Source organism: Carcharhinus amblyrhynchos, chromosome 6 (genome assembly GCF_965287045.1).
Source record: "Carcharhinus amblyrhynchos chromosome 6, sCarAmb.v2.hapA, whole genome shotgun sequence".
NCBI classification, from domain to species: Eukaryota; Metazoa; Chordata; class Chondrichthyes; order Carcharhiniformes; family Carcharhinidae; genus Carcharhinus; species Carcharhinus amblyrhynchos.
This window is the reverse complement of record NC_137329.1, coordinates 25,984,178-26,011,852: the sequence shown is the minus strand read 5'-3', so window position 1 is coordinate 26,011,852 and position 27,675 is coordinate 25,984,178. Positions and strand designations below refer to the sequence as shown.

General features: G+C 43.8%; 2 protein-coding genes across 2 annotated transcripts; both read left to right on the top strand.

Annotated features, from left to right (window-relative positions):
• The first annotated feature begins 11,070 nt into the window (after positions 1 to 11,070).
• On the top strand, positions 11,071 to 14,122 carry pyurf (PIGY upstream open reading frame). The gene is made up of 2 exons (XM_080190074.1): positions 11,071 to 11,271; positions 13,969 to 14,122. Exons 1-2 carry the CDS (start codon positions 11,102 to 11,104, stop codon positions 14,117 to 14,119), a joined length of 321 nt encoding a protein of 106 aa, XP_080046200.1. The 5' UTR covers positions 11,071 to 11,101; the 3' UTR covers positions 14,120 to 14,122.
• A 98-nt stretch (positions 14,123 to 14,220) lies between these two features.
• LOC145343763 (phosphatidylinositol N-acetylglucosaminyltransferase subunit Y-like) lies at positions 14,221 to 15,617 on the top strand. Its single transcript, XM_080190077.1, has one exon. The coding sequence runs from the start codon at positions 14,221 to 14,223 to the stop codon at positions 14,440 to 14,442; it is 222 nt and encodes a 73-aa protein (XP_080046203.1). The 3' UTR covers positions 14,443 to 15,617.
• The last annotated feature ends 12,058 nt before the right edge of the window (positions 15,618 to 27,675 follow it).

The following is a 27,675-nucleotide window of genomic DNA, read 5'->3' as shown; positions in this document are numbered from 1 at the left end:
AACATGTCCTCAGGATGAATACCAGGTGATTTAGACTAAGGCTCCGAGCTAATGTCTGGTGATGAAGCCAGTAGCCCCCTATCCTGATTAAATCCTTACTTTTCTAGTGATTATTTCCCTTTTAGAGGAACGTACAGATTCTGCTCCAGCAGTGCTTTGTGCCACATTTTAACCTTCCCCTACACAAAGGGGCTGCCTGAATTTTGACTTTTTGTTTACCCAAATGGATTGATAAATAAGCTGCCATTAAGGTGTTCCTATCTGTCACCATCTTTGACAGGCAGCTGGCAGCGAGGCACCCACCTGCCTTGTACCCCACAATACCCTATACCCGACAAAAATCTATCAATCTCAGTTTTGATGGGCTAGCCACAGATCAGCAGCATTCTTGGGGAAGGAGAGTGCTAAATTCTCCCACTACCCTTTCTGTGAAGAAGGGCTTTCTGACATCACTGTTGAGAGGGGGAAAAAAATCGGAAAATGCAGGTCAAGCAGTGTATGTGGAGAGAGTAAAACAGTTTGCGTTTCTGGCTGAGGTTCGAATCATGAGAATTATCCCCAATTTTCATCACTCCACCACTGGTGGCGTGCCTTCAGCTGCCTGCGAATTCAACTCTGCAATTCTCTCCCTAAACATCTATGCCTCTCGCACTCTCATTCCTTTTTTAAGGCACTCCTTAAAGCTTATCTCTTTTGACTATCAATGTGTGTGTCTGTGGCTTGGTGTCATACTTTGATTGCTCAGACTCCTGCATAGCAGGGATATGTTTGACTATTCGAAAGGCGCTATATAAATGCAAACCTCTGCTATTGTAGAAATAATTTTTAAAGAACACACAGTGAGAACATTCGACAAGTATGAGTTACAGGCTCTGCTTTCCTTGAAGAGCTGTTACTGCATTGATTTCTAAGTTGTTGGCACCACCATATGGTGAGTTAGCGTTATTAGTCTGACACATTTGTGCATGAAAGTTAACATTCCAAACTATGGTGCATTCATAGAATCACAGAATTCCTACAATGCAGAAGGAAGCCATTTGGTCCATTGCGCCTTCACCGACAACAATCCCACCTATCACCTTAACCCTTCTAATCCCTCTGACATTAAGCGGAAATTTAATATGGCCAATCCACCTAATCTGCACGACTTTGGAGTGTGGGAGGAAACCGGAGCACTCAGAGGAAACCCACGCAGACATGGGGAGGATGTGCAAACTCCACACAGAAGGTGACCCAAGCTGGGAATCAAACCTGAGTCCATTGGGTTATTCCATTCAGAGCGATTCCTCTGATCTTGGGAAGGTGATGCTACGTTCTATCTATTCCCTATTTTAGGAACGTATGAAATCGACAGGCAGAAGCAGACCAGCTAGCTCATCAAGTCTGTCCCACAACATGATGGCTGAAAACTGATGATGGCGGAGATCTCCTGGCCTGCCTCTCCCAACAACACACCCCCTCCCCCCAGTAATCATATAATTCCTTGGAACAGGCAATAAACAAAGGAAAGCCCCTGGGCCAAGAGGGAAAATTTGAAAAATTTTTCTCCCATTCTTTCAGAACTAAATCCATATCACACGGACAAAATGTTCCTTATCTGTGATTGGATGCTTGCCGCAGTCAGGAATCAGATGTGCTGCCTCTTGAACCTGTATAGAGAGTCAGCGACAGTCATCAACACATTCCAGAGACTTATTACTCTCTGGGAAAAGATTAATCACCCAATATCCAGCCTATTTCTGCTCTGGCATAGTGAGTAGTAGCTACGTGCACATTTCAGGAGACAATTTGAATATTACAGCAGACCCCATTACTCATCTGCCCAGCTTTCATCTCCCATAGCCACACTGGGCCCTTTCAAATGGGTTCAAACCCGTGATAGCTACCACCTCGAGAAACAAGAGCAGCCGGCACATGGAAACATCGTCACTTGCAAGTTCCACTCCTCCTCACTCACCATCCTGTCTTAGAAATAAAGTTTATTCATCAATGTCATAAGTAGGCTTGCATTAACGCTGCAATGGAGTTACTGTGAAAATCCCCTAGTCACCCACACTTGGCACCTGTTCAGCTACACTAAGGGAGAATTTAGCATGGCCAAAGCACCTGACCAGCACATCTTTCAGATTCTGAGAGTAAACCAGAGCACCCAGAGGAAACCCATGCAGACACGGGGAGAAGGTGCAAACTCCACACAGACAGTGACCCAAGATGGGAATCAAAGCCAGATCCCTGGCGCTGTGAGGCAGCAGTGCTAACCACTGTGCCACCAAGCCATCCCTACCTATATTGCCATTCCTTTACTGTCACAGGGTCAAAACCCTGGAATGCACTCCCTAACAGCACTGTGGGTGTACGTACAGCTCATGGAACGCAGCTGTTCAAGAAGACAGCTCATCACCATCTTCTCAAGGGTGATTAGGGGTGGGTAATAAATACTGGTCTAGCAAGAGATGCCCGCATCCCAGGAGTGAATAAAAATAAATGAGTGGGAATATAGAATCCCTACAGCGCAAAAAGAGGCCATTTGGTCCATGGAGTCTGCACCGACCACAATCTCACCCAGACTCTATCTCCATGACCCCAGCTAGACCCCCTGACTCTAAGGGGCAGTTTAGCACGTCCGATCCATCTAACCTGCACATCTTCGGACTATGGGAGGAAACCGGGGTACCCGGAGGAAACCCAGGCAAACACAGGGATAATGTACAAACTCCACACAGATAGTGACCCAAGCCGGGAATCGAACCCAGCTCCCTGGCACTTGAGGCAGCAGTGCTAACCACTTTTCCTGGTTCTGGTGTCGATTTCTGGAGCTATTTATTTAGCACAAATAGTAAACCCACACGTACCTAATTCCTTTTTAAAGAATGGATTACACTCAAAATACCCTGACTACCCAGTTAGAGAAAGAAGGGGAAAGTAATCTACCACATGGGGTCAGAATGTATCCACAGGATAAAGCAGCTTGATAATGTCCTGTTGGAAGTATTCCCTCAGTACTGATCCTCTGACAGTGCAGCACTCTCTCAATACTGACCCTCCAACAGTGCAGCGCTCCCTCAATACTGACCCTCCGAGAGTGCAGCACTCCCTCAGTACTGACCCTCTGACAGTGCAGTGCTCCCTCAGTACTGGCCCTCTGACAGTGCAGCACTCCCTCAGTACTGACCCTCCAACAGTGCAGCGCTCCCTCAGTACTGACCCTCCGAGAGTGCAGGACTCCCTCAGTACTGACCCTCCAAGAGTGCAGCACTCCCTCAGTACTGTCCCTCTGACAGTGCAGCACTCCCTCAGTACTATGAGTACTGAATCTCTGGCTATGAGTGTCAGCCTGGATTATGTGCCAAATCTCAATAGTTGGGACTCAAAATGATCATAATAGCTTGACTGCACCACTCCCACGCATCTCATCCAGAGTCTCCAGCTGTTTGAGATGATCTTCCAGCCTGCACTTGTTCAATCTGCTCCCACTCACTGTCTGCAGCTGCTCCCTCTGGCTGCCAGCTGCTAGGGCAAAGGCATGTCAGGACAGCTGAATCCATTTTAAATAAATTACACACTCAGTTGTCCCATAGCAGTATCATACACAAGAGAATCTGACCTGGAACTGAGCAAATATAACAGCTCAAAAACCAGCGGCAGTTCAGCAGCTAGCTCTCTCACTTTGATGTAGCACTTGTGGAACATAAGAATAAGAGGAGGCCATTCAGCCCTTTGAGCTTGTTCCACCATTTACTGAGATCATGGCTGGACCTCTATATACCTGCCTTAGTCCCTCAAAATCGTTGGTTAACAAAAATCTGTCAACTGTCAATTTAAAATCAGCAACAGATCCAGAATCAATTGCTATTGCAGAAGAGAACGTCAAACTTCTTCGATCTTTTGCATGTAGAACTATTTCTTAATTTCACTCCCAAGAGTTCTGGCTCTAACTGAGAAATCTTACCCCTCATCCTGGATGTCAGTAAAATCATCAACTACACGCTGTAACAATCACATTGTTCGGCTATTGCCATATTAACAACAGCTGATATTTATTGGCTCAACCTCCTGAGTAAAAATAGTGACAGCTGGAGCAGTTCCTGGAAGGATTTTATATGGAGATGGTGCCCTTGATTTTGCCAACTCACCCATGGGTGGAGCGAGCTTGTAAAATCGTGCGAGAGCCAAGAAATCAGGATCAGGTCCAATTTCTCAGCTCTTGCGATCTTAACGGCACCTAATTCCCGGCGCAGTCAGTCACTCGCCTATTTCCGGCGAGAGGCTGAATAAAGTATTTGAAGATATATAAATAGTGATTTGCATGTGTTCAGCGAACCCGGTGTCAACCGTCCAGGCATACTTGTCTTTATGGCCTCGCCGGGAGGAATGTTGCCCTTGCTGGTAGAACTGGAGACCATTGAGATCCCCCACCAGCAGCCCCTCCACCGCCCCCCCCCACTCCCGGGGAGGCCCAAGGCAAGGGAACGCACCTTGGCACCTTAGCACTGCCCACCAGGTGTGGGGGCAGACGGGGCGTGGCCTGGAGGCGTTGTCATCAATGAGGGTGGGGCCTGGATGGGTGGGGCCTGGAGGGGACAGGGCCAGGCTGGGGAGGTAGGGAGCCCGCTGCACAGTCTGCAGCTGTGATCGGTGGGGGGAGGGAGGGAAGGGGGTCTGCTGCCATTCTACCTGTGATCAGTACAGGGAGAGGGGGAGGGGAGCCTATTGCTGTTCTGCCTGTGATCAGTGGGGGAGCAGGCAAATTCAGTCTGGGTGGTGGATGGGGTGGCAGAAATATATTGCCAGGAGGTGAGGGCGTTGTAATCGGCCTCACGCCCTTGCAATTGTGGGAGGGGATGAAGCTGGGGCTGGGTTGAGGCCAGCTGTAGCAGCAGAGGTCTGACAACTCTGTCTCTCTGAGGCCTTTGCTTTTGGAATTGCGCATGTACAGCCACAGAGGACTGCACATGCACAATAGCTCCCTCTGTTGCCTGATCAGGCTGGCAGGCAAATTAAGCCCCAGCCATTGCCTCTAGCAGCTAGAAACAGTTCATTTTTCAAGCACTATGTGCATAAGATTGAAAGCAAAACCTCACCCAAAAAACACAGATCTGCAACTCTCTCATTTTCACGCTAGCAGGACCCTTTTATTCTCATATCATTCCGCCCTGTATGTCTGTAGAGTGTGAAATAGAACAAACTTGCTGAAGGTAAAAGACACGCTGCTGTAGTATTTATCCATCATGCACTAACAGTTAGTATTAATATTAGGCAACCCAACCCGTGGAAATAATTTCTTTTTCTAGCTGTTCCTTTTAATATCCTGAACACTTTGATCACATCATCCCTTGACCTTCAAACTTCCAAGGAAATCAAGCCTAGTTTTGTAAAACCCACCTCTTTGGCCAGGTTTTTGGGCATCCACCATGTTATGTCCTTATGTGGCGTGGTGTCATGCTCTGTTTTATAATGCTCTTATAAAGTATCTTGTGATGTTTTATTATGCTAAAAGCGTGCTTTATGAATTGTTGTAATTTTTGGACTCTTTGCTCATAACTTGAACCCAGGAATCATCCTGTAAAACCCAGAATTGCTCACTGTACATGGATTCAAGTTTCACACCAAAGACCGAGGCTAGGATTCTCTGACCTTGTCTGTGGCTGGGATTCTCTGGTCCCCATGCTGTGAATGGAGATTTGATGAGTGTCAAATTCTCCGGTTTCACTGGCAGTGGTTGTGGGGTGTATGACATTGGACAATTCTAAAGCTCGTTTCACAACCTCGGGACATCCCAAAGCATTTTACAACCAGTGAAGTAGCCTCGAAGTGTAGTTACTGCTGGGGTTTAAGAAGCACAAGTTGCCAACAGCAAGATCCCACAACTGTAATGTAACACTGACCAGATAATCCCTTTGGTTTTTGGATCTTTTACATTCCCCCCCCCCCCGAGAGAGCTGTTAAACATTTCATTGAAAAGACGGTACCACTGACAGTGCAGCCCTCTCACAGTATGTGCTCAAGTCTCTGGAATAGGATTGGAACGCGAAATCTTCCAGCTGAGGAGCACTGTGTCATTGCTGGTACCATGATACTAAATGAGTCAGTGACTGTTAAGCAAGTGAATGCACTGTTTTGCTGGATGAGGGTATGAATGGATACAGAACCAAGAAAGAGTTGAGGTGCAGATCAGTCATGATCTGACTGAATCATAAAATAAGCTTGAGGGGTTGAATGGTCTTCTCCTGTTCCTGTGTTCCTTCCTGATAGTCATTCAACTTGCCTTCTTGTTTCCAGAATGTTCTGTTATTTCTAAGCATGGAATGTCATTAGAGTGATTCAGGATGGGTAGTCGCACCAACAAAGGTTGGGTTCTGTCAGAGGGGGAGGTTTCTCATTTTATAATGATTCTATTCATGCTGCCTGCATTAAGCGCAATGACAGAGCTGAAGCTTGATGTTTTTTGGATGCATTTTTTAGTGTGTGGAGAGGGGGTGAGGGGCTGGTTAAAAGAAAGGGAGATGAAGAGTCACCCTGTCACTTTAAAACAGAATTAAACATCAGGACAGATGTGCAAGAGGGATGAACGAATCCCTTCAAAACTGAATTAAAATGAATGTTGGCAGAAGGAGGCTGCCCCTTTAAGACTGATTGAAAATACTGGACAAAGCTGCGGAACAAAAATAACCTTGGTCATTTAAATTTGAGTTAAAGAGACATGATCCCGCCCTATTAACAAGATTGTGGATTTATATAGCACCTTTAGCATAATGAAAGAGAGACTCTTGCTTGGCCAACCTCATCAATTTTTTTGAGGAGCTAACAGAGAGAGTTGGCAGTTGTCGGTACAGGCTCAATGGGCCGAATGCACTGTAGGGATTCTATAATTGTACGAGTAGACAGAGGGAATGCACAGCACCTTAGGAATGCCTGACAAGCCATACTGGATTTTTTTTGAAGAGGTGACTAGACTAAGGGGAACATCTTTGGATGTTGTTTATATGGACTTTTAGAAGACCTTTGATAAAGTCCCACATAAGAGACTGTTAACTAAGGTAGAAGCCTTTGGAACTGAGGGCAAATTACTGACATAGCTGGGAATTTGGTTGAGTGGCAGGCGACAGAAAGTAGGGATAATGGGTAGGTACTCAAATTGATGGGATGTGGTATCCCACAAGGATCTGTGTTGGGGTTTCAATTGTTCACATTATTTATAAATGACTCGGTTAATGGAGACTTGGAGAATATCATACATTTAAATTTTCTGATGACAAAAGGTAGGTGGCATTATGAACATTGTAGCTGAAAGCATAAAATTACAAAGGGATATTGATAAACTGGGTGAATGGGCAAAACTGTGGCAGATAAATTTTAATCTAAGCAAGTGCAAGGTTATTCCTTTTGGACTGAAAAAATGATAGATCAGGGTATTTTCCAGATGGTATGAAGTTAAATACAGTGGATATTCAATGGGGTTGAGGAAACAGGTGCATAGCTCATTAAGATGCCACATACAGATGCAGAAAATAATCAAAAAGGCTAATGAAATGCTGGCCTTTACATCTAGAGGACTGGAGTATGAGGACACAGAGGTTATGTTGCAGATTTACAAACCTCTGATTAAATCCCACTTGGAGCACTGTGAGTTGATCTGGCCACAGCACCTTAGGAATGATATATTGGCCTTGGAGGGAGTACAACATAGGTTTACAAGAATAATGCCTGGACTTCAGGAGTTAGGTTATGAGGAACTACTGTTTTCTCTAGAATTTAAAATTGTTAAAGGATAATCTGATCAAAGTCTTTAAGATATTAATAGAAAAGTCAAGGTAGATAAAGATAAATTATTTGCACTGTTTGGAGATTTTAGAACCAGTGAGCATTGTCTAAGAACTAGGGCCAGACGGTTCAGGGGAAATGTTAGGAAGCATTTCCAAATCTCTGCCACAAAGGGTAGTAAAGGTTTGGAATTCTCTTTCACAAATAGCCGTTGATGCTAGATTAATTGCTATCTTTAAATCTGAGATAGATTTTTTTGTTAAGCAAAGATATTAAGGCATATGGGCCCAAGGCAGGTAAATGGAGTTAGACCACTGATAGCCATGATATCATTGAATGGTGGAACAGGTTCAATGGGCTGAAAGGTCTACTACAGTTCTTATGTTCCTACATTCCTAATCTGGGGTTCAAAATCCTTTCATAATAGCGCAATGAATAAGGTCAGAGCATGTACAATCAGTGGCCGAGTTGCAGAATGTCCAGTGACCTGGCTTTGAGACAAGAAAACAGAGGGCGGGAGTAAAGGGTAGTAATTCAAAGTGGCAGAAAGTGAGATGCAGGCTCCCACAAGGAGCAGCGCTAGGACCACTATTGCACTCACAATTTATGTTTAAGGAATCAAAAATACTATTTGTACATTTGCAGATGACACCAAATTGCAGAAGGGGGTGTGAAGTCATTTCTGAGGGGGATTGCAATGGCTGACAGGAAAATATTAATTAAGCTCGCAGAATGGGCATCTCACTGGTAAATGAATTTCATCATAGATATATGTGAGGTATTACATTTTGGCAAGAAAAATGAGAAAGACTGCAGAGTACTTCAAAAATGAGAATTGAAATGGGATTGAAGAGCAAGTGGATCTGGGAACAAAGTACAAATTCACTAATTACCAAAAGGATCAACACAGGTAAACGTGGCCATGAAGGAAGAAGAGTCAAGCACTGGGGTTTATTCCTAATTGGCTGCAGTTGAAACGTAGACAAGTTATGCTTAACCCATATCAAACATTGGTAAGTACTGTGTCTGGTTCAGGTTGGCATTATATGAAAAAGCAGCACACGGGATTCCACTACCCACCCGTCCCCTCCCCCACCCCACTCCACATGGCGTGTTTTCCAGTGGCAGAGGTGGCTTGCCTTTGGCCGCTGGCAAAATCTTCCAATCGTGCCAATATCTATGGCATTTTGTATGTCTTTCTGCCCCATTGTCAGGAAACTTGCCACTGGGCAACCCACGGTGGAACCAGAAGATCCAGCCAGCTGGAAGGAGCGGAGATTCTGCCCATGATTAATAAGGATGATAGTGGAAATGCAGGATATACATCGCAGGAGAGAATGAACAGGCTGGCTCTCTTTTCTCTTGAGAAGTGGAGACTGAGGTTTGGCCTCGCATAGGTAAAAGTTAAAGTTTATTTATTAGTCGCTAGTGAGGCTTACATTTACACTGCAGTGAAATTACTGTGAAATTCTCCTAGCCACTACATTGTGGTGCCTGTTTGGGCCAAGGCACCCAACAAGGTGCAGGCCTTTCAGACTCTGGGAGGAAACGCACACAGCCATGTGCAAATTCCACACGGACAGTGACCCGAGACTGGAATTGAATTTGGATCCCTCGCGATGCGAAGGAACAGTGCTGACCACTGTGCCACCGTGCTGCCTATGTGCCACTGTGCCATCCATGGACTGATTGCTGGGCTGAATGACCTGATTCTATCATTTATATCCTATGTAAAAATGTCTTAAAATTCCTCTTGGGGCATAAATCAGACAAATTTTGGCATTGAACCACACAAGAAGAAATATAAGGACTTGTACTCGTATATAGCAGCTTCATAAGCACAGGACATCCCAAAGCATGTTACAGCTTGTGAAGTATTTTTGAAATGTAATGTCTGTTGTGATGTAGGATTCGCAGCAGCTAATTTGTACATAGCTAAATCCCACAAACATCAATGTGATGACAACCAGCTAACCTGGTTGAGGGATAAATATTAATGAGGACACTGGGGAGAACTCCATCATTCTTCCTGAAAATAGAGCCACTGGGATTTTTACATCCACCTGAGAGAGCAGACAGAGCCTCGGTTGGGTATCTCTTCCAAAAGGCGGCACCTCTGACAGTGCAGCATTCCCTCAGTACTGCACTGGATGTTAGTCTAGGTTGTTGCACTCAAGTCTTAGAATGTGAGTTGAACCCACAGCTTTATGACTGGAGAGGTATGAGTGGTTCCCCTGGAGCCAGGGTTGGTACACAGCTTATTAAAGCAAATGACCAGATTGGTCAAAGAGATAGATGTCAAAGACCATCTTAAAGAAGGAGAGAGTGGCACAGTTTAAAGCTTATCTATTAGTGTCACAAGTAGGCTTACATTAACACTGCAGTGAAATTACTGTGAAAATCCCATAGTCGCCACACCCTAGCATCTTTCATGTACACTGAGGGAGAATTAAGATGGCCAATGAGCCTAATCAGCACATCTTTCAGACTGTGGGGGGAATCTGGAACACCCGGAGGAGAGGCCAATGGAGAGGATTCCAGAGCTTCAGCTCCTGGCCGCTGAAGGCAGAGCTGCCAATGGTGACATGAATAAAATTGAAGATGCTCAGTGGGGCAGAATTGAAGAAGTGCTGAGATCTCAGAAAGTTCAGAGCTGGAGGAGATTAGGGAGATGAGGAAACAATGGAAAGATTGGAAAACAAAGATGAGAATTGTAAATTTGCAATGTTGACTGTGAATCATTGTAGGTCAGTGAGCATAAGGTGCTTAGGTAAGAGGCAAGCTGAGGCAGGGGCAGAGATGCTAATGAGCTTGGCATGGGAGGCTAATCCTGAAGTCAAATGTGGCACTGAGTTTGGGAACAACCTGGTTCAGAGAGTGGCCAGGAAGGGGGATGGAGTCAGAGAACAGAGTTGTGACAGGGATTGAAGACAATTCCACTACTGTGTTGGAGGAAGTATCTGCTCACCCACTACTGGATAGGATGGCAAGTCAGATGCTGTTGAGAAAGCACCCTGCGTTCTGCACCCTCTCCTTTCCTTCTCTATGAATAGTATGCAAGAAACAATACATTGTATACAAACACGTGACAATAATAAATCAAATCAAGAAAGGTGGTGGGAAGGAGGGAGAGCTGCCTGTTGTCAGACTCAAGGTTTTCTCCAGCTTGGCATCTAATGGCATTTTCTATTAGTTAGGCTTGCCCTTATACATTTAAGTCCTGTGTGGCAAGTTGAAGGTCGTCAGTGACCCTGAGGTACCTGTGCCTTTAAGTGGGCGGGGCTGGTGCTCTGTCCCGGATGTGGAAGCGGAAGTGGTGAGGCGGGAGCCTGGGATCGGGATGATTCGGGTTGTTTGTGGGACTGGGGTCCGGGCAGTGAGCTGGCGGCGACTGCTGCATTCTAGCCGGCTCCGACTGGCCGGGAAGCAGGGCACTGGAGGCAGGGAGGCCGCTCTGGACCCCAGCCTCCTCCCGTACCTGGTGTGTCCCCTATCCCGGAAACAGCTCAGGTTCGTCCTCGGGGGGGAAGGTCAGAGACTGGGGGAGGGGCCGGGGGAGGGGGTATCTGGGAGGAGGGGTAGAAATCTGGGGCAGTACAGATTGTGGCGGTGGGAGAGGGAGAGCAGGTTGCTGCAAATAACTACATTGCTATTGAAAAGAGCCTGAATGACCTTTTGTGTACTAGAATATTAGGACTGGGGGAAAGGGGGGGGGGGGAACGGGCAGAGGGTCAATGATAGTGATTGGGGACTGAGGGGTTTAATGAAGGGCTTTGTTGGGTATGGGGTTTGAACTGCTCCGAGGGTCTCAATGCAGTGTTTGGAAAATGGGGGAGAAATGACACAGACGGTCATTGAGTGAATCTCGGGGTGGGCACTGTGAGGATGGTGGATAAATCTCAACACTCTTAAGAATTAGGAGAAAGATCCAATCAGCTCTTTGTGTTTCTGGAACTGTATATTATTTCTGATGTTCAGGGTGAACGTGAAACATTCTTTGCAGAGATAGAAACAATTTGCATTTATATAGTGCCTTTCATGCCTTCCAGATATCGCAGGTGCTTTAAAACAAATTAAGTATTACTGCAAGGTAGCCACAGTTGGAATGTTGAGAACATAGCAACCAAATTCTGCAGTGCAAGTTCCCACAAAAGGAATTGTGAGAATGATCAGAAAATCTGTTTTTAGTGATGTAAACAGCTACTGTAAATATTGGCCAGAGAGGACTCTCCTGTCTTTCTCTAGGCTTCTTTCACACCACCCTCGTCCTTTGAACTGAATCCTCTGCTCGGCAAGATCCAAAGCCGGGCAGGATTTGCTCCTGTCTGACAGGAGCTGAGCGTGGGTCTGTGGTGTAGGCCTTCAGTCCGGCTTGGTGCGGCCTGCTGCACTCTCGCATCGGAATTGACGGGCTATGTGTTTGTCTGACTTCAGGGATTTGTGCCAGTGGTCTGGGTTGATGCACCCAATGTAGGACTGAGGGAGCGCTCCCACATTCCTGCATTGGATGTGTCGGCCTAGATTGTTGGCGCGGGTCCCTGGAGTCGGACAAGCATGGCTTGTTGGTTCTGACGTGGGAGTGTCGTGGTTGGCATCGGGCTGAGCTGAGGGCCCACATCGGAGACTTGTGCTCAGCTCTTGTTTGACATGAGGAAGTTTTGTTTGGCTTTGGATCTTGTTGAGCGGAGGCTTCAGCTCAAAGGATGAGAGATGTGGGAAGGAAAATGTCTCTCCTTGCCTGCTGACAGTATTGTCAGAAAGCAGATAGTGTAGACAGAGGCCAGAAAGGCTTCTGGTTTTATCGCCCTCTCTGCTGAGCTTAGCTAAGCACACAGAAATGTTATACAATTGAGATTGGTGTCCTCGGGTCAGGCAAAATTCTGATCCTGATCCTCAAGAGTGTGCAATACCTTGATTGAGATGTCTCCATTCAGTCTTTGCTTTCAAGGCGCACACAAATTTAGGAAAGGCAGTGGCGCAGTAGTCACTGGACTAGTAATCCAGAAACCCGGGGCTCTGGCGATCTGCGTTCAAGTCCCATCATGTAGATAGTGAAATTAGAATAACCAAAAAAAAACTGGAATTAAAAGTGTAAAGATAACCATGAAATCAATTTTGTCGTTTTAAAAAAACCATCTAGTGCACTAATGTCCTTGGGGAAGAAAATCTGTCATCTTAACCTGGTCTGGCTTACATGTGCTTCCAGGCCCACAGAAATGAGGTTGACTCCTAAATAGTCTCTGAAAATAGCCTAGCAATCCACTCAGTTCAAGGGAATTAGAGAAGGGCTGCGTGAAATATCTAAACCCAAGTGCTCGCCATGAAACTCTGACCCGTTCAGGGAAGAATGGAAATACACATCAAATCGATCAGCATCTGAAACAGTGGATGGGTTAGTTACAGCCAATGAGCTGATCAACCTTTCCAACATCTTTATGTACGAAAAGTGGATGGGACTAACAAAATTGGTTTATTGAAAATAATTATTCCCCCGTTATTTTCTTTTGTCTGTGTCAAGTGTTTGTGGACTACACTAGAGAATCTCTGTGGTGCAGGAGGAGGCCATTCAGCCCATCCAGTCTGCACCAACATCCTACCATTACCACCCCCTGTTTATTTTACCATGGCTAATCCACCTAACCTACGCATTTTTGGAGCGTGGAAGGAAACTGGAGCACCCAGAAGAAACCCACACAGACACAGGGAGAACATGCAAACTCCACACAGACAATCACCCAAGTCCGAAATTAAACCCAGGACCCTAGTGCTGTGAGGCAGCAGTACTAGCCACTGTGCACAGTCAAAAGTTCTGTTTTTTTGGCTGAGACATTAAACCGCAGTCCCCTCAAATGGACATAACCCCCAGAGCTGCTGTTTTGAAGAGGAGCGGGGCAGTTCTCTCTAACGTCCTTGCAATATTTAACCCTCAACCAACATCACTTTAAAAATTGCACATAATCTGCTCATTATCTTGTGGCACCTTGAGGTTGCTTGGGCTTGTGAAAACCACTGTGTAAATGCAAATCTGCTCTCCTTTTTAAAGTTTAAAATATCTTGAGAATTGTTGGCTGGTCACTTCAAAGTGTACTGTTGATCTGTGTTCATTTTCAGATCTTCATAATTTTCAGTCCAGTTTAAGGGGCAGAGTTCAGTTCATTCCAAAGAAGCCCCCATTATTTAAAAACTCTGCATCTGTCACCTCCGTAGGTACGAGGAATCCTCCAATCAGCTGATCAATGATGAGTTGGGAATAGCCTATCCTGTCATCGATGGAATTCCCAATATGATCCCTCAGGATGCGAAGTTAATTCGGAAGAGGGAAGACAGCCCTAAGGAAGAAGAAAGCCAGCAGCAGTGAAGGGGTCCCACAGCTATTTCTGATGGAAGCTGTGGAGGGGAGGATCTGGGAGATAGTGATTTAGTTTTTGTTCAGGAAGGCGGTTTATTTAACTAACCCATATGGCCATGACTATCCACCTGTCAACTCTCACTGTGCTGGTGCCCCTGCTCTCTTTGACTGGGTTGCTGTACTCAGCTGCGTTTGAAGAGGACTTTCCGCAGGGCTGTACCAGTATGGCCAGCTTGTGTTTCTACAGCCTGCTACTTCCCATCACCATCCCAGTGTACGTATTCTTTCACTTGTGGAACTGGGTGGGGATTAAACTTTTCAGGCATAACTAGTTTGTGATATTGTTAATGTCCTGATAGCATCAGCCTCTTGAGTGAAGTTTTGTTTTAGTAACCAGTTTTTTTTCCATTAGCTTTGAAGCGGTTTGCACCTGTGTGCGTATTTTCAATGGGAATCTTTATGATGTGGGAGTGAGGGACATTGATGACGCTTTAATTAACTCATTCCTTCAACACTGAGTGTTGGAGATTCACCTTGGCCTCATCACGTGTTACACTCCCCGCCCAATAGTCAATTCCATTGACTTCACTGACAGTGTTTGTTGTGCGGGGAGTGTAACAGGCAGTCGAGTTCACACCGTCCAATATAGATTTCTATCTCGAAGTAACGTGTTAATCAAGGTCACTTCAAACTCTTGTCTCCACAATGTCAGGCGTGACTTAGCCATGGAAATTTATTATCAACAGTGGTCTTATCTTGGGGCTTCTGACCTTGCAAGCAGCAAGTGTTGTGAAACGGTTGTGTATTTGGTTTTACCGGGTCTACTTTGACTCGTAATTTGCTCTGTGCAATTACTAGCCATCGATGGCTCAATGGGTAGCACAGTCACCTGAGTCAGATGGCTGTAGGTTCAAGTCCCATAATGTTAGCTAACACTTCAGCGCTGTACTGAGGAAATTGCTGCATTGTCAGAAGTGCTGTTTTTCGGGCTCTGTCTGCCCCCCTGAGGGCAGATGTAAATATCCCATGGCAGTGTTTGGAACAGAAGCAAGGGGAATTCTCCCCGCGTGCCCTTGCCAATGTTTATTCCTTGATCAACATGGTTAACAGACAGATTATCTGGTCATTGTCACGTTGCTGTTTGTGGGATCTTGCTGTGCACACATCACCTGTCACATTTCCAACTTTATAACAAAAAGTACTTCATTAATTATAATGTACTTCGGGATGTCCTGGAATACCTTACCAGTGCAAGTCTTTACTGGCTTCCAACCAAAGGGAGCAAGATGTAACAAGAGTAGGTACTGGGACAGATAACAAAATCTTTCCTGTTTTTTAAAAATGTTGATTAAAAGCTTTGTTAAAGCCGAGCAATAAGCCTTCATTATAACTAATTGTTATGTTACTCAAAAGGAGCAATTCCTTATCCCCTGTATTTGTTGAAAGCAGATAATTGATCCTGTTTCATGCAGTTTGATTTATTTTAAATAAAAGTGAGTTTGAAGCAGATGTCTCTTGTCTCCAGTGCCAGATTGTGAGTAAGGTTCGATATCTTTACACTTTTCCCAATGAAGGTAGAGGGAAGCTGACAAGAGATTGCAGGTTCTACTTAGGTGTAAAATGTGCCTGATGTGGAAAGAATGATGTGAGATCTAGAGTCATAGAAGTTTACAGCATGGTGGCCCAACTTGTCCATGCTGCCCTTTCTTTTAAAAAACCCCTAAGCTAGTCCCAATTGCCTGCATTTGGCCCATATCCCTCTATACCTATCTTACGCATGTAACTGTCTAAACACTTTTTAAAAGACAAAATTGTACTCGTCTCTACCACTACCTGTGGCAGCTTGTTCCAGACACTCACCACCCTGTGTGAGAAAAAATTGCCCCTCTGGACACTTTTGTATCTCTCCCCTCTCCCTTAAACCTATGCCCTCTAGTTTTAGACTCCCCTAACTTTGGGAAATGATATTGACTATCTAGCTGATCTATGCCTCTTATTTTATGCACCTCTAAAAGATCACCCCTTAGCCTTCTGCGCTCCAGAGGGAAAAGTCCCAGTCTATCCAGCCTCTCCTTATAACTGAAACCATCACGTCCCGTTAGCACCCTAGTAAATCTCTTCTGTACTTTCTAGTTTAATATATTTTCTGTAATAGGGTGACCAGAACTGTACACAGTATTCCAAGTGTGGCCTTACCAATGTCTTGTATAATTTCAACAAGGTATCCCAAGGGTGTTGGAGGCCGGTTTGATCGAGGTATTCAAAGGGGAATTGGATTGATTTCTGAAAAGAAAGGGCAAAGTTCTGGGGATAAAGGCAGGGGGAATGGGCTTGTTTAGAATGTTCTTTCAGCAAGCCAGTGCAGACTCAGTCGGTTGAATGGCCTTTATCTGCACTGTAAAGCTTCTGTGAATCTGTTTGATGATATTTTTATAAAAATAAGATTTTTGAGGTAAATTCCAGGGATTGAGGATTATACAGGACAACACAGAACAGACCATTCAATTCAACCAACGTATGTTTATGCTCCACTTGACCTCCTCCCATGTTTCCTCATCCAAATCTTTCATTGTAACCCTCTCTTCCCATCTCCCTCTTATGCTTACTTAGCTTCCTCTTAACTGCACCTATAGAATTCAGTTCTTCTAATGTCTCTGATTGCAAATTAGAAATCATAGAAACCATACAGTACAGAAAGAGGCCATTCGGCCCATCAAGTCTGCACTGACCAGAATCCTACCCAGCCCTACCCCGATATCCCTACATATTTACCACACATGTTTGGACTGTGGGAGGAAACCGGAGCATCCAGAGGAAACCCACGCAGCCACGAGGAGAATGTGCAAACTCCACACTGACAGTGCCAGGTCCCTGGAGCTGTGAAGCAGCAGTGTTAACCACTGTGCCACCACGCCGTCCACTCACCAGTTTGGGGGAGAAAGGATTTCACAAAAAAACTTATCAGACTTCAAGGTGACTATCCCATATTTACTGCTACTAGCAATGCTCTTCCCCACAAAAGGGATCATTATCAAAATCTTTCAATAATTTTAAATACCCCTATTAGGTCACCCAGAGATGCTGGGGTTTTCCTGAGAGAAAAGGTTGATTCACTAGAGATATTCAAAATCATGAAGGATCTGACAGAATTGATAGAAAGAAGTTGTTCCCATTGGTAGAAGGGTACAGAACTGGAGGTCACGGATTTGAGGTGATCCACAAAATAACCAAAGGCAACTTGAGGAAAAAGCTATTTTTACAGTGGGTAGTTAGAATCTCGAATGCACTGCCTCAGAGTGTGGTGAATCCAAATTCAATTGTGACTTTCAAAAGAACATCGGATAAGCACCTGAAGAGAAAACAAGTTGCAGGGCTATGGGGAAAGGACAGGGGAGTGGGAATAACATAATTGCTTTCATAGAGTGAGAAGTCCCAAAACACCAGGTTAAAGTTTGGAATCATGAGCTTTCAGAGTGCTGCTCCTTCTTCAGGTGAGTCCACATCATGGTTCTAATGGAGAACAGCCAGGAACACAATGGCCTATATAATCTTCTTCTGTATTATAACCATTCTCCAATTTCAATGCTCCAGAGACATGAGTTCAAATCCCACCAGACCAGCTGGAATTTAAATTCAGTTAATGAATTAAACCTAGAATCAAGTGCTAGTCTTAGTAATGGTAACCACGAAACTACTGGATTGTCAAAAGAAACACAACTAATTTCCTTTAGGGAAGGAAACCTGGTTGACTTTTAACTGCCCTAGGAAATGGCTTAGCAAGCCATTCAGTTGCGCTGAAGAAGGTGGGAGCTATCATCTTCTGAAGGGCAATTAGGGATGGGTAATAAATGCTGGCCTTGCCAGCAATGCCCATATTCTGTGAATGAATTAAAATGAATTTTAAACAATGCTCATAGAAATAGCCTGGGGAATTTTGCTAATAAAATACTTCATCACACTTCTGTTCTAAACATATTTTTATCTTTAAGCCAGTAAGGTAATAGCCTGATAAATGGGAATTTAATTATTTTTTTGAATTAATTAACCTGCTCTTCTTTGACATTGATTTAATACTTTAAATCTACAATACTTGCATTGCTTCTTATCTGCAAATGGGAAAAAAAGCCCTGATCAGATCCAATTAGCTGGAGAAGGAGGTGAATAATCAACCAAGTGGCTGTCTTGTGTTTTAACCCAAATAATCCGGGATATAGGTGTGATATTCAACTTTTAACCTGCTGTCTTGTCTCTTTAAAGGTCACAGCTGGAGTATTCCCTCAGAGTAAGCCCAGGTAATTGCAGATCCCTGTAAACAGCTGAGGACAATTAGAGAGCAATTGTAACTATCTATACATTCCAGGCTTCAGGTCAGAAGAACTTAAATTGAAAAAATAATTGCTTTCCATCAGTAATAAAAATGCATTATGTGGAGCATGGCACTTGCCACAAGACGTACATTTTATAAATATTGTGGCACTTTTACCCTGTACATTTGGAGGTTTTAGATGCTACATAAATACAAGTTTGTAAGTTTACAAGGTACTGATCACACTTCACCAGCTGCGATGAGAGAGCATGTCGGTGTCCGACAAAAGGCTCCCAAAATAAGTGCTTTATTCCCAGCTCTGCAATGGCAAGCAATCACTAGGACACAGGAAATGCTACAAGGGCACTCTGAAAGCCTCCCTAAATAAGTGCAACATCCCCATTGACATGTGGGAATTGCTTGCCTTGGAACGCACAAACTGGAGAAGCATCCACAGGGGCACCACCATCTCAAGCATCTCTGGGTGCACAGTGGCCAGGTGTAAAGAGCAGAAAGAGAGGGCAGAATCCAGAGCATTGCACCCACCTACCTCAAATACCATCTGCCAAACCTGTGGCAGAATCTGTGCCTCCATCATAGAACCCACTTTCCTGGAATGGAAGCAAGTTATCCTCTACCCTGAGGGAATGCTGAAGAAGAAATACAAGTTGTTGCTACATCCAAGATATCGGAAGAGGCTGAAGTAGCTGGGGCTATTTTCTTTAGAAGCAGGGAAGGCTGCGTTGGTGACCTGATAGAGACAATTAAAATTATCAAAGTGATTCGGTGGTGGAGAAAGAAAAAAAAGATTTGAACTAGAGGGAGAGCAGACTAGGGACCATAAATACAAGATAGTCACTCATAAATCCAATAAGCAATTCAGCAGAAACATCTTTACCTAGACAATCACTACCAGAAAGAGAAGAGGTGAAGTAAATAGGACAGATACATTTAAGGGAAAGCGAGATAAACATAGAATCATCATAGAATCATACAGTGCAAAGGAGGCCATTCAGCCCATCAAATCTGCACCGACCACAATCCCACCCAGGCCCCACCCCCATAACCCCATGCACCCACCCTCACTAATCCCCCTAACACTGAGGGGCAACTTAGCATGGCAAATCCACCCAACCTACACGCCTTTGGACTATGGGAGGAAACCCACACACAGAATGTGCAAACTTCACACAGACAGTGACCCAAGCCGGGAACTGAACCTGGGTCCTTGGCGCTGTGAGGCAGCAGTGCTAACCGCTGTGCCACTGCGCTGGAGCAGGAAAGTTTGATACGATGAGATGAAGTTTACGTGGAACATAAACACCAGTTTATACCAACTGATCCGAATGTATTATAAATTCCATGTAATATTATTAAATGTGCAATACATATTGTCGAAAACATACCATTTTAATATCAGTTCTGCATTGGCCTTTTTTTAATTCAAAGCTCTGCATTCAACTTATACAGCCTTAATAAATTGAAATGATCAGAATATAATACATCTAAGACTATAGTATGTAATCACTTCCCAGATGTTAATAGTGCCAAGGGTCTGCCCATCAACAGGTAGAAATCTGCCTAGTGACAGCGATAATGAACATTCAAAAGGTATGATGAGATGTGATTTTCTCAGTAACAAGATTGGCAGGCATCTAGACAGAATCAGGTGTAAATTGCCCTATCAGTAGAAACAGCTTACCCAGATGACTGAGTGATCAGTGGAGGTGTAAAAATGCTAATTTCTAGAGTCAAGAAATTTGAGAGATGCAGACAGCCAAATCCACAGAATGAAATATTAAAAAGGTTAAGTGATATAACTGCCAGCACCTTCACAGAGAAGCAGGCTACTTAAAGCTGTTTCTACTGATAGGGCAATTTACACCTGATTCTGTCTAGATGCCTGCCAATCTTGTTACTGAGAAAATCACATCTCATCATACCTTTTGAATGTTCATTATCGCTGTCACTAGGCGGCGGTGCTCGACAGACTGGAGGGACTGATTGTGGACAAGTCCCCAGGACCGGATGGAATGCATCCGAGGGTTCTGAAAGAAATGGCGGAGGTGATAGTGGATGCTTTGGTGGTTATTTTCCAAACGTTGCTGGATTCCGGGGAAGTGCCGGAAGATTGGAAAATGGTTAATGTTACGCCATTGTTTAAGAAGGATGCCAGGCAAAAGGCAGGGAATTATAGGCCGGTTAGTTTAACGTCTGTTGTAGGTAAAATGTTAGAATCCGTCATCAAGGAAGAAATAGCGAGGCATCTTGAGGGGAATTGCTTGATAGAGCAGACGCAGCACGGTTTCGTTAAGGGGAAGTCGTGTCTGACAAATTTTTTGGAGTTCTATGAGGATGTGTCTAGGGCAGTGGATAGAGGAGAGCCGGTGGATGTGGTCTTTCTTGATTTTCAGAAGGCGTTTGACAAGGTACCTCACAAGAGGTTATTGCAGAAGGTAAGGGGGCATGGAGTTGGGGGTAGGGTGTTAGTATGGATAGAGGATTGGTTGTCAAATAGGAGGCAGAGAGTGGGGGTTAATGGGTGCTATTTGGATTGGCGGTTGGTGACTAGTGGAGTGCCCCAGGGGTCGGTGCTGGAGCCTCAGCTATTTACCATTTATATAGATGATCTGGAGGAGGGAACCGAGTGTATGGTGTCGAAATTTGCTGATGACACCAAGATTGGTGGAACGGCAAATTGCGTGGAGGGTGTGGAGAGTCTGCAGAAGGATCTAGATAGGCTGGGCGAATGGGCCAGGAACTGGCAAATGGAATTTAATGTTGGCAAGTGCGAGGTGGTCCACTTTGGTAGGAATAATGGTAGGAAGGATTATTACTTACGTGGTGAAAAACTGCAGCAGGCGACGGTGCAGGGGGACCTCGGGGTCCTTGTGCATGAGTCGCAAAAACCCAGCCTGCAGGTGCAGCAGGTGGTCAGGAAGGCTAATGGGATGCGGGCCTTCATCGCGAGGGGGATTGAATATAAAAGTAGGGAGGTCTTGCTGCAGCTGTATAGGGCATTGGTGAGGCCGCAGCTGGAGTACTGTGTGCAGTTTTGGCCGCCGCACTTACGCAAGGATATTTTGGCCTTGGAGGGAGTGCAGAGGAGGTTTACTAGGCTGATACCGGAGTTGAGGGGGTTGAGCTATGAGGAAAGGCTGAATAAACTGGGCTTGTACTCGTTAGAGTTTAGAAGAATGAGGGGAGATCTCATTGAGACGTATAAGATGATGAATGGGATGGATAGGATAGAGGTGGAGAGACTCTTCTCGCTCAGAAAGGACAGTAGGACTAGGGGGCACAGCCTCAAGATAAAGGGGGGGCGGTTTAGAACGGAGTTGAGGAGGAACTTCTTCACTCAAAGGGTGGTGAATCTCTGGAATTCTCTGCCTGTTGAAGTGGTGGAGGCTGCCTCGCTAAATATTTTTAAGACGCGGGTTGATGGGTTTTTGATAAGCAAGGGGATTAAGGGTTATGGGGAGAGGGCGGGAATGTGGAACTGAGCCACGACAGATCAGCCATGATCTTATTGAATAGCGGGGCAGGCTCGAAGGGCTAGATGGCCTACTCCTGCTCCGATTTCTTATGTTCTTATGAGAGACTAGTTTTCATCTAACTGCCAGACAGACCAAAATCTTTACTGAGGCCTGTTCCATCTAACAGTCAGAGCCACAAGAGGCTGCAGATATTCTCCTCTACAAGGCATGGTTTCATACCTTCATTGAACCAACGAGGTTTCTCAAACCTGGTCAGCTAATCAGTATTGTGGAAACAATGAGCTGGATTTGATTTACAGTGTTACAAGATTAGATGTTGTTTGGGAAAAGGATGTCTCATTGAGTTCACGGAGCATGGGTATAGTTTGGATTGAGAGGTAATCTCAGAGAAATAGTTGTGTTTAATCATTCATATACTTACATGTCATAGTATGTTATAGTCTTTCTTGTCATTCATTTTTCTTTTACTTCAATAAATACTCTCTATTAATTGTTCACACAAAGACTGGGCTGATTTCTGATTGGGTTGTATGTTGCCCCTCACATTAATCTAAACAAATATACACCTCTACAAACCAATGTTTCAAGTTGGGACACTCTCACATATAACGTCAACAGGATTTGTAACAGTAATGAATATATATCATCTTATTTTAGGCAAGTTAAAACATTTTGAAAAAGCTATCTATTTCAAAAAAACTGGTAAGTTAAAAGTTAAATCTAACTGTGGAATATAAAAACTTACATTATAGACAATGATACTGCAAAATCTGCACAAGTTATCAAAATATTCTAAAGTATAGGGGAGGGCTTTGTTTGTCAATATTTACAGCAAAGGCTTGGCAATAGTTACCTGGCACACACCAAAAGTACAGCCGAATATCTTTAAGGTGGAGAGAAAAACACTTAAACAAAAAGAGAAATGTAAATGGATGCTGGATAAATGATCAACAGCATGTTATTAAAACAAAACCAATGAATGATGAGAGGAAATGAGAGAGAAAGAACAGACAGCAAATCAAGCAAGGGTCAAGGGACTGCTACCAAACCTAAGTGAACCTATATACTTTGCAATCCAGAAGAATAAGAAGTGATCTCATGAGAAAGTATCAAACTTTCAGAGAGTTTGATGGGGTTGATGCTGACAGGTTGTTTCTCCAAGTAGGACAGCCTAAAACCAGGTAGCATTTTCTTAGGATGAGGGATTGATCATTTCAGATGCACCGAATAACAATTTCTTTATTTTGAGGCCTGTGAATCTTTGAAAACTTTGGTGAAGTGGAGCAGGCTTAAGGTGCCATATTGTCTCTTCCTGCTGCTATTCTTTTGTTAAAGACCCTTTGGAGGATCACAGTGATATAAATTGGCTCACAAGACAAGATGAAGGAATTTCTACAACGATCTAATTGACTTTGTGTCATCTTGTTGATTGATGAATTGTAAGTTTGACATTGCCAGGGTAGTTTACAGATATTTTTCAGCAGTTAGAGAATGTTTTGCCATATGCAGTTATGTGACAATCTTAAAAGATGTGACACTACAGTTTGAGATGGAGATGCTTTTTAACTGATAGCCAATCAGCTGGATGAAAAATAGATTGTTTCATGCAACTCACATTTCTGGATATAATTTCAAATCATTTCTTTACTCCATTGCTGTTGTTTTGATTTATTGTTTGAAAATGTACATCTTCTAGCTTTATGCACATGGAATTATGTTCTCACTGGAAAGCCAGAAGGTTGTGCGTTCAAGTCACACTCCTGAGAGCTCCTTGACAGAGCTGCTTTGATTAAAAAGAAATAAAAACCAAGTTCAATGTATCAAAAAGTGCTACACAAAAACTTAGAAATTACAAAAGGCATCACTTTGACCTCATCCATCTGCATAACAAAGAAGACAAAGACACGCATTTATATAACACCTTTCACAGTCTCAGAATGTCCCAAAGTACATTGCAAGTGCATTCACCATTGCAACGTAGGAAGTAAAATAGCCAATTTAGCTACAGCAAGCTCTCACAAACTGCACTGATAAATGAACAGGTAATCTGTTTTAGTGATATAGACTGAGGTATGAATTTCAGCCCAGAATACCAGGTAGAACCCCACTGCACTTTGTTGAAATCATGTTTTCATGCCCATTTAGAGGGCAAGCAGGGCCTTGGTTTTAATGTATATTTTAAAGACAGCACTTGCAACATTGCAGCTCTCCCTCAGCAAGTGTCAGTCTGGATTTTGCGCTCAAGTCCCTGGCATGGGGCTTGATGCCATGACTTTCTGACTCAGAGGGGAGAATGCTATCCAGTGAGCACCACCTCCTATCATGCAACTCCTCACTTGAAAACAAAAGTCCAAAGATGTGAGATTAGGTGGATTGGCCATGATCGCTGTGCAGGGTTACGGGATGAGGGTGGGGGAATTGGGCCTAGATAGGGCGCTGTTTAGGAGGGTTGGTGCAGACTCAGTGGGATGAATGGTCTCTTCTACACTGAAGGGATTCTATGATGATTCTATGAAAATACAACCAACACATTTAATTTTCACTAAACTTTAACAATGAACATCAGCTGACTACTGTACAATTGGAATATCATGTGAGCTCTCTAGGAACATCTGAAAATAATAAAAGAGAGAAAAAAAACATCTGAACAATATGTGGATCTAACTGTCCATGTCAGAAATCACTATATCACATTGATCCACCAATGGCTAACAATCACTACAATATCAAGAACACTTTCAAAAACAGCAAGAAAGAAAAGTGGAACATTCAAATCAATGTGAAGCATTTAACTGTGGAAATCCCATACTCTCTGTAAAAAACGTAAACAAACTTCAAAAAATTAATTAAAGGCTGTTACTTCAGTTGATTGTAAGATGATGGAGCCTCATCGTTGCAGTTAATTTCACATGAATGTGTTTATCAGGCTTCTAATATCCTGTGAAGTGTAAATTGAAACGCTACTGAGTTTTATGTCTGTCAGATTAGTGACCGAGACGTGTTGGCACCATGGAAAGACGCTTGGTGTCAGCTCAGGACTAATAATCCAGGAAGCGAAGCCACAAATGTGAGACTGAAAATATAAGCACCAAATCCCCCAGCACTGTGGGTGATCCGACAAGATGTGGAGTGCAGCAATTCAAGAAGGCAGCTCAGCACCACCTTCTCAAGGACAATTAGGGATGTACAATAAACGTTGGGCTCGCCAGCAATGTCCACATGCCATGAACAAATGAAAAGGTGTCAAGATCTGCAGAGCCTGATTCTGCCTATATGAATTCAAAGAAGTAAAAGGATCTTTCAGACTCTTTGCGACAAAGCAGATCACATATTTGTCAAACATTCATGACCCTGTGGACTCTGACAATGAACAATCACGTTGTTTTTCAGTTCTCTTGTCTCTTCTTTTCTTCAGCAGTGGCATCTTAGGGTCTTTGGGTTTGTCCTGCCTTTTGACCTTAAAGAAATAAGACTCGTTTAGAATTGTCTGCACAAATTTCCCATCATCATATCTTCTGTTATGTTTCTTCCCATCTGAATGTGCAGATAGTGGCAGTAGTTGGCAAGCATTCTGACCTCGTGGGGGAGAGAGAAGCAGGGTAGTGCGTTGACAAGATGGAGTGTTACTACTATCTTGGGCACATGAAGAGTTAGGTATGTCTTGAAAATGAGTGTTGTAATTGGCTCTTACTCTGGTAGGAAGACTAAGGTCAACTGGCTCTTCGGAGCACTGCTTTCTTTTCAACTTTTGGCAGAAGCGGAGAGATGTAGCAAATGCTGGTGAGCTGAAAAAGTCAGATGTTTGTGTTCCTTTCTCAGAAGATCTGCTTTTGGGTGACTTTAATCCCGAGTGGCATAAATCAGTCGTGTCTATGAGAAGTGGTGAACTAAATTGTAAGTGCCTTGCATCCGGGGATCTCAGCTGCTCGTTGCAAACTTCATCCACTCTTTCCTCCACTGAGTAACTGTTAGATTGTGCAAAGGACAGGAATTTCTTTTGTGTAATAAAGAGGTCTTGGCTACTGCCATAGTCCTCACTGAATTCAGGACTTGTTTTCATCAGCTGTTCATCTTTGCTGGTCTTGAGACAAGAAAGTCCCCCATTTCCATAGACTTCAGTTGGATAGCTATGAGGGGATGTTAAGCACCTAAGATGTCTGAACAATGATGCATCAAATGATGCCTTCGGTCCAGAACTGTTAGCACAGGATTGACGAAAGGGATTAAGCGAGTCACAGTGAAGACTGTCCTTTCTCAAAGTGTCCTGGGGTGTCATCTCTGTGCACGAAGCTTCTTCCCAATTTGTCGCTTCACCCTGCTGTGTTTTGTTTTCATCTGCTGGACGGCAAAGATTTTCCTGAGAAGTTGGGAGGCACAAGTACTTGTAGACCATCTTACTTTTAAGCCGGAGTTTGTTGACTGCTTGAAGAGTTTTGTCTTCCCGCCTCTGTTCCTTGTGTTTTGTTTTTATAAGATTTTCATCACAAACTTTGACTGAAGAACTGTCCCTTAGAAGGAACTTTTTCCTTTTCGCTTTAGCTGAGGGAATGGTCACAGGTAGAGGCTGGGGAGTCCATTGCTCCCAAAGCTTCTCTGACTTTTGCAGTTCTTCCCTTTGGCTGCATTTCTCTTTATTTTTAGACTTTTTATTCTTTTTGTTCTTCTTGTGCTTCTTCTTTGGTGAGCTTTCTCTGGTGCATTCAGTGACCTCCTCAATTGAAAGATTCATGATCCTCTCGCTAGGTTCATTCTTTTCATTGGGAGGTGTAATTTGAACCTGCTTTGAGTTTTTGCTTCTTTTGTAATGATTGGATTTTGTGTTCTTCGTGTTGCTTTGATCCAGGACAAGCTCCTCAGATTCCAAAGGTTTTACACATTTGGATACCTTATATCCAATTTCTTCCAAAGACTCAAAATTTGGGTTCTGTGAGAGAAATCAAAGAGCATGGTTTCAAATATTGCTTTGTTGCATAGATAGGAGTTAGCAAATCATAGTTAATAATTACATATATCTTCAACCCTACACCATATGCATATACACATATAATTCCACAATGCCTCAACTCTCCTGTTTTAATCCAGGCCAGATTTTTATCCTTTGTGACAGCTATATTCCAGAAACTACTGTTGATGGACTTGCCCTTACATGATTTCCATCTGTAAATAGCATGTCCTTTGGAGCAACGGGAATCACCAATGGTAACATTTAGCATTCCATATTTAACTCAGTATGTGCAGACTCCAGAAGCTACTGACAGCGTCATAGGGTAATGAAAACACTGGCAGTTTTATTGTTGTTGCAAACCACAAAATCCAGACCATTTTCTTTTTAAAATTGTTTGATATTTCACATTACAGATTCCAATTTTCTAATTTATTTTTTCATGGGATGTGGATGTTCCTGGCATTTCTTGTCCATCTTTAACTGCCCTTGAACTGAGTGGCTTGCCAGGCCATTTCAGAGGGCAGTTAACAGTCACCACATTGAGGTGGTTCTGGACTCACGTGTAAACCAAGCCAGATAAGGATGGCAGATTTCTTTCCCTGATGGACATTAGTGAACCAGATGGATTTTACTATAATTGACAACAAGTTTTCAGTTCCAGATTTTTAATAATTGAATTGAAATTCCACCAGCTGCCACGGTGGCATGGATTTGATCCCAAGTCCCAGAGTATAAACCTGGGTCTCTGGAATATTAGTCCAATGACATTCCCACCACACCACCATCTGTTCTCTGCTAATGGCTGCAGGTTCTCATG

Coding starts and splice junctions, on each gene's coding strand:
- pyurf (XM_080190074.1), top strand. CDS start 11,102: ATGATTCGGGTTGTTTGTGGGACTGGGGTCCGGGCAGTGAGCTGGCGG. Junction 11,272..13,968: donor CTATCCCGGAAACAGCTCAG/GTTCGTCCTCGG, acceptor TCACCTCCGTAG/GTACGAGGAATCCTCCAATC.
- LOC145343763 (XM_080190077.1), top strand. CDS start 14,221: ATGGCCATGACTATCCACCTGTCAACTCTCACTGTGCTGGTGCCCCTG.